General features: G+C 31.9%; 1 protein-coding gene across 4 annotated transcripts in view; it reads right to left on the bottom strand.

The window, feature by feature from the left end:
• Positions 1-841: 841 nt before the first annotated feature.
• MAP3K7 (mitogen-activated protein kinase kinase kinase 7) overlaps positions 842-6000 on the bottom strand; it is a 68262-nt gene continuing 63103 nt past the window's right edge. For all 4 annotated transcript variants that reach the window (XM_070418069.1, XM_070418067.1, XM_070418068.1 and 1 more), the window contains 3 exons: positions 5124-5185; positions 4322-4437; positions 842-2570 (listed from right to left, as the gene is read on the bottom strand). In XM_070418069.1, coding sequence (XP_070274170.1) covers positions 2390-2570; positions 4322-4437; positions 5124-5185 — 359 coding nt within the window. In that variant the 3' untranslated portion in view covers positions 842-2389. The remainder of the gene's footprint in view (positions 2571-4321; positions 4438-5123; positions 5186-6000) is intronic.

Here is a 6000-nt window from a genome sequence, read left to right as displayed (position 1 = left end):
GACTTACAGGTCCAAGAAGCGAAGAGAACCCCAAACAAAAGGAATCCAAAGAGGACCACACCAAGACACATCATCATTAAAATGCCAAGAGCAAAAGACAAAGAGAGAATCTTAAAAGCAGCAAGAGAAAGAGACTCAATTACCTACAAGGGAATACCCATACGACTGTCAGCTGATTTCTCAACAGAAACTTTGCAGGCCAGAAGGGAATGGCAAGAAATATTCAAAGTACTGAATACCAAGAACCTACAACCAAGATTACTGTATCCAGCAAAGCTATCATTCAGAACTGAAGGTCAGATAAAGAGCTTCACAGATAAGGAAAAGCTAAAGGACTTCATCACCACTAAACCAGTATTATACGAAATGCTGAAAGGTTTCCTTTAAGAAGAGGAAGAAGAAAAAGGTAAAGATACAAATTGTGAACAACAAACATGCATCTATCAACAAGTGAATCTAAGAATCAAGTGAATAAATAATCTGATGTACAGAATGAACTGGTGATTACAATGAATCAGGGACATAGAAGGGGAATGGACTGACTATTCTTGGGGGGGGGGGGGAAGGGGAATGGGAGATGCGGGAAGAGAATGGACAAAAATCGTGCACCTATGGATGAGGACAGTGGGTGGGGAGTGACGGCGGAGGGTGGGGCGGGAACTGGGAGAAGGGGAGTTATGGGAAAAAAAGAGGAACAAATATAATCAGAACAATAAAGATTTAATTAAAAAAAAAAAAGAAAAAGAAAATAATAACCTTCTTTTGTTTAAATGAAGTGATGGTAGACATTTATTTATCAGAAACTTACTAACAGATTTTGAAGAGCTAAAAAATGACACAGTTTAGTACAAACTGTCCTTTGCCTTTATTGCTTGTATACACAAAGATTACATTATAAAACTCAGTGGAAGGAGGAAAAAATAATGAAAGAAAAAGTTACCTGCTTTAGCATTTTTAAGAATAGTTTTGGTAACTTAGATCAACCTGCTAATCTGAAATAGAGCAAAACTACAGTACAATCATGATATAGTTCTAATAATCACATCAATTATACTTTCATTTTAAATTTTTTCTTAAAAAACATTAATGCTATAAAAATGAGGTTGATGACATCCTTATTTAAAAGACACCTTGTACTGGTATCAAAATATGACTTATTTTAATACCAACTGAAAAAATAGATGTTATATAGCCTATTATTTCAATGAAGTTTTATTATTACTTTTATTTTCAAAATTGGTAGCAAAGTTACTGTTAACAATATAAATTTTCTCTCTTTTTAAGTGTTGGAATTTCCTTAAAAGTGTTGAAAGGCAACAGACATTCTAGGGTGGGCTTGCAAGGAAAACCAATTATTCTAATATCGATAAATAAGATACTTGATAAATTTATAATTACTTTTTAAATTTCTTACTAATATTTCCTGATTTTCTAGTTTTTAATGCATATCATATTGTAAAAGTATCTAAGTCCAAGCCTTTTCACTGGAGCAATTATTTCCATTTTCCATATTTCTCTTCAGTTTTTCAAATATATAGTAAAACAATCCAATAATCATTACAGGGAGGAATTATCATTTAAGTTGGATAGTGTTCATTTACCTTTTAATCTCATTGGAGAGATATTAACATTAGTCATAAAAGCTTTACAATTTCAACACGCATACATGCCACAGAATTAAAAATCTTTATACCTTATAAAGGGTTCCACTTTGTTTAATGTGTCCTAGACAAATTTTCATCTAATGAAATATGCTTTTATTAAATACAGTAGCCACCACTTACCTTTAAATATTTTATGGATGAAACTAAGTTCAGTACTGATCCAAGGATGTTGGCATCAAAGCCTTCACTTTGACTATCCCTCAACGTATTGCATTTCTAAAATGCTCCACCAATTATTCTAGATTTACCATACCCTGTCTTTAACTTCGTATATAGCATCCTTTGGGGAAAAAAATTTATTCATTTTTTTTTTGAGATGAGATACAAGAACAGCATCATTCTTGAGATTCCACCTCAAAAAAAAAAAAAAAAAATAAGGTGTTTTGCACATAGCTAGTTTGATACCACCTGGTTTTGTTAGGCTAGCCTTCACACAAAGAGCATGCATATACAGCCACGGCTCACGCATCTGTTTGGAAGTTGATTGAGAACTGCTGCTTATTCAAGTCACGGATGCCCCCAAGTTATGCAAGGAGACAGTTGAACTGCATGTCCACCAGGAGAAAAGGAAAATAAACGATGAAACAAATGCAGCAAATATAGGCAGTTGGCATTCAGAACATGCCAAAAAGCTAACACTCATGATTGTCATTATAAAGGTTTTTGTTTCTTTAAAAAAAAGAAGTCTTTCTTTGCATATTTTAAAATTTAACAGTCCTAGAGAATCATGAAGTGCCTTGTCGTTTCTGCTGCTGACTTCTGATGACCTCTAGTTGTTTTTTGCATTGCTGGTAATAAGTAGAAAGGCTTTTGTTTTCATCTAAAAGCTTTTTATGTTCCTGTACCAGACGAGATGTGTTTTGCTGGTCCTTTTCATCCTGGTCCAGTTCTGCAACTAGTTCTTGCCTAAAAACAAATACCAATAATAAGATATTCTACATGGAAAAATTCATATCTTATAGCTAATGATGGAAGCTTAATGAATTATAACTTTTATTCTGGGTCTATCATTATACATCTTAGGTATACCACTCAAATAGATTTATGGGCTGGAATGGAAACTATCAATCACTCTTCTGGTATAAACATACAAATATCATAATTCTTTTAATAAGTAATGTACTTAGATAATTAGTGAAAACAGATAATATGGAATAATAAAAGTCTCAGAACATTTCATTTGATAGCCTTTTTGTGAAGGAAGGAAGAAGAAAAAGCTGGGAAAAGTTTCATCTGACTACAGGAAAATAACACTTAAAGATTTTATAGTTCGCATTCCACTTTTATACTTATGTACTTATATTCTGAAGTCACAATTCTATTTAACTACAGTGCAAAGTGGTAGCCAGCAGAACATTTGCAAACTGTTTAAAATAGACGCTATCAATTTAAATCTCTTACCTATTTTAAAACTGAGAACAATATAAAGTACCACTTTTAAATTGCATGTCTGCATTTTCAGGAAAGATCCTCAGTAGCCTAATAAACTTTTAAAAGTCCCTTTTATTTGGGGGATATTAAGTATTAGCTTCTGAAGCAAGGCTACTGAATATACCTCAATAATTAATGAAAAATCCTAAAAATGATTTCCGAGTAATATTTCTCAGTTAAAGTATTTAAATTGACTAAAATTATCATAGCTTTCACATCCCTCAATCTACTATTTGGTTTTTCCAGCACAGAACTTCTCTTTCAAATGATTAAAGTATGGAAAAAGTATAGATTAAACATGTGAAATAAGAAATACAGTTTTTGCTAGTGAAATTACTAGTGTTTTTTTCCAACATAGGGCCTACTCGCTAAAATTTGTTAAAAATAACAGTGAATTAATAACACCAAAAAAAACAACAACAACCAAAAACCTGTTAACTTAATAATAAGCAAATCTTGGTTAAAAGCATTTAAAAATTAACGGGGCGTTCATTTTCACATATGACATATGGACAGGAAATTTTGTCTGTTAAATTGAGGTCTGCAAAATTGAGGGTTTACTGTATTAGGTTGAAATCACTTAAATCACTATTATCAGTAAATTGTGATGAAACTATTTTTTTATTTTTCTTGGAAGTACAAACAGAAAACTTTCCACAGATTACTTCAGAAAACCAGATTATTTTTTGTTTGATGAAAATTAATAGAGGGAATCCTGTTACCATGTGTATATATAGCTTCCATGATTTTTTTCCTACATTTCATTTTAGTTACCACCATAAATCAGCTTCAAAGGCATAGAATTTCATGCAAAGTAAAGATTTTTTTAAAACAAGAAATGCAAATAAAGTTTTGTAAAAATTGTACTTTATGTTTCTAAGATAAAGCACAACTATTAGTAAATCAGATTATTTTACCTACGTCTAAGAAAACAAATCTAAATAGCTTAACTTTATAACTCTGAGAGCATAAAACATGTTTATGTACCACCAGTTTACTTTCCTTAGTACTGCTATAATATGATAGTAAAAAGGGCTGAGTTTTGCATGAAAAATAGCCAAAGGGTGCTTAAATATAAACATATACAAAATCTCCAAGCTAGAAATATGCTTAATGATTAATTCTAAAAATGATCAAGTTTTCATGTCTTTATTTCATATTGCACCTTAACATATTTCAAACTCAAAATACTGAGTTTTAATTTTTATTCATAAGAGATAACTTACTTTCTCTGTAATAACAATGCAATTTCTGTTTGAACTTTCATATATTCTTGTGCCATTTTACAATGCTGTTCAAACACTGCCATAGATTCTTTGGAGTTTGGGCATGGTGCTAGAGGCTGAAAATAAATTAAAAAATGTTAAAACATAATTAAATCAAATCTCATTATCTAGCTAAGATGAGAGTTAAAACAGTTACTGTGATGTATTATTTTTATAGCACTCAAGTAATGATCTTTTAAAAATAAGTGTTCAACCATGCCCTAGAAAATCTGTGTCCTTTTGTCAGAGTTAACTCAAACTTAAATTTACACTTGCTGTTTTAACAGTTGTTCCCAAGAACCATGAAGCGTACTCTTAGACTCAAGGCTTTATATTTCAGGTTGCCAAAAGGCATTATACCAAAAAACATCTGGTATAATGGAGACACTAAAGTGTATTATTTAGATAGTTAGCCACTATGAACACGACAATATATCACAAAATTTATTACACAGAAATGAGCTTATATGAATTTTATATTTTATTGCACTAAAATTAAAGAACAAAAAATTGCTATTCTTGGCAGTCTTAAAGATATGAGAGTATTTTAACATGACTGTTAGGATAAGAACATATGATTTTGCCCATTTTAAATTTAATTAACTTAACTGAATCATTTATTTTAACAAGACGAAGGAGGTTAAAAGCATAAATAAATGAATATACAATGACAGAAACACAAATGTCAGCTTTAAAGATAAATTCTTTAAATTTTTTGTAAGACAAAGTAAACATTGACTGAGAAAGTACAGGACTCCTTTACCTGTAGTTGGTGATCCAGTGTAAGATAGGCCATTGGGATAGAGTTATCTGATCCATTGGTATCTGTAATTCAAGCATGGATTTTATTTATTTTCTGTCATAAATTCTTTAAAACAAAAGCAGGAAAGCATGCATGAAATATTGGTGTGTTTTTTTTCCCCTAAAGTAAATAACATAAAAGTTATTACTGGCCCGGTGGGCATGGCTCAGTGGTTGAGCGTTGACCAGGAGGTCACAGTTCGACTCCCGGTCAGGGCACATGCCCGGGTTGCGGGCTTGATCCCCAGTGAAGGACGTGCAGGAGACAATCGATCAATGATTCTCTCTCATCATTGATGTTTCTATCTCTCTTCCCCTCTCCCTTCCTCTCTGAAATAAAAATATTTTTTAAAAAGTTATTATTGGTAATGAAGAGTCTAGTTCTGAATTCTAAAGGTAAACTAAACAGAGGATATCCAATTACCAGATAATTAGAATGCAACCATACTCTCATACTTATAATTTAAGGTGGCTATAAGTTAAATAATATTAAAGCTCATAAGCCCTAGTTTAATTAAAAACAGAAGTGCTATACTAAAGTGCTGACCTTTTAAAAGTAAGAAAATCTGTGTCTTTCTGTCAGAGTTAATTTAGAACTTAAGTTTACATTGCTGTTATAACCCTTTTGTTGTTATACAGAACCATGAATACAGTACCCTTTATATTTTAATTCAGAATCATGCCCTTTACATTTGCAATTCAGTCTTCACAGACTTTACCTAATCAAACCCACATCTGCTTCTTTCCCTGATCATGCTAGGTTTACTATAAGGCTATGTCAACTCTGGCAACATTAGTGTTCCTTAATAGGGAAAAGGGGAAAGCAAGAGACACATTCT

This window comes from Myotis yumanensis, unplaced genomic scaffold, assembly GCF_028538775.1.
Source record: "Myotis yumanensis isolate MYYU_CA2020_CCGP unplaced genomic scaffold, mMyoYum1.0.hap1 SCAF_6, whole genome shotgun sequence".
Classification (NCBI taxonomy): Eukaryota; Metazoa; Chordata; class Mammalia; order Chiroptera; family Vespertilionidae; genus Myotis; species Myotis yumanensis.
Note: the sequence above shows the minus strand (reverse complement) of the source record. Positions and strands in the feature narration are given on the sequence as shown.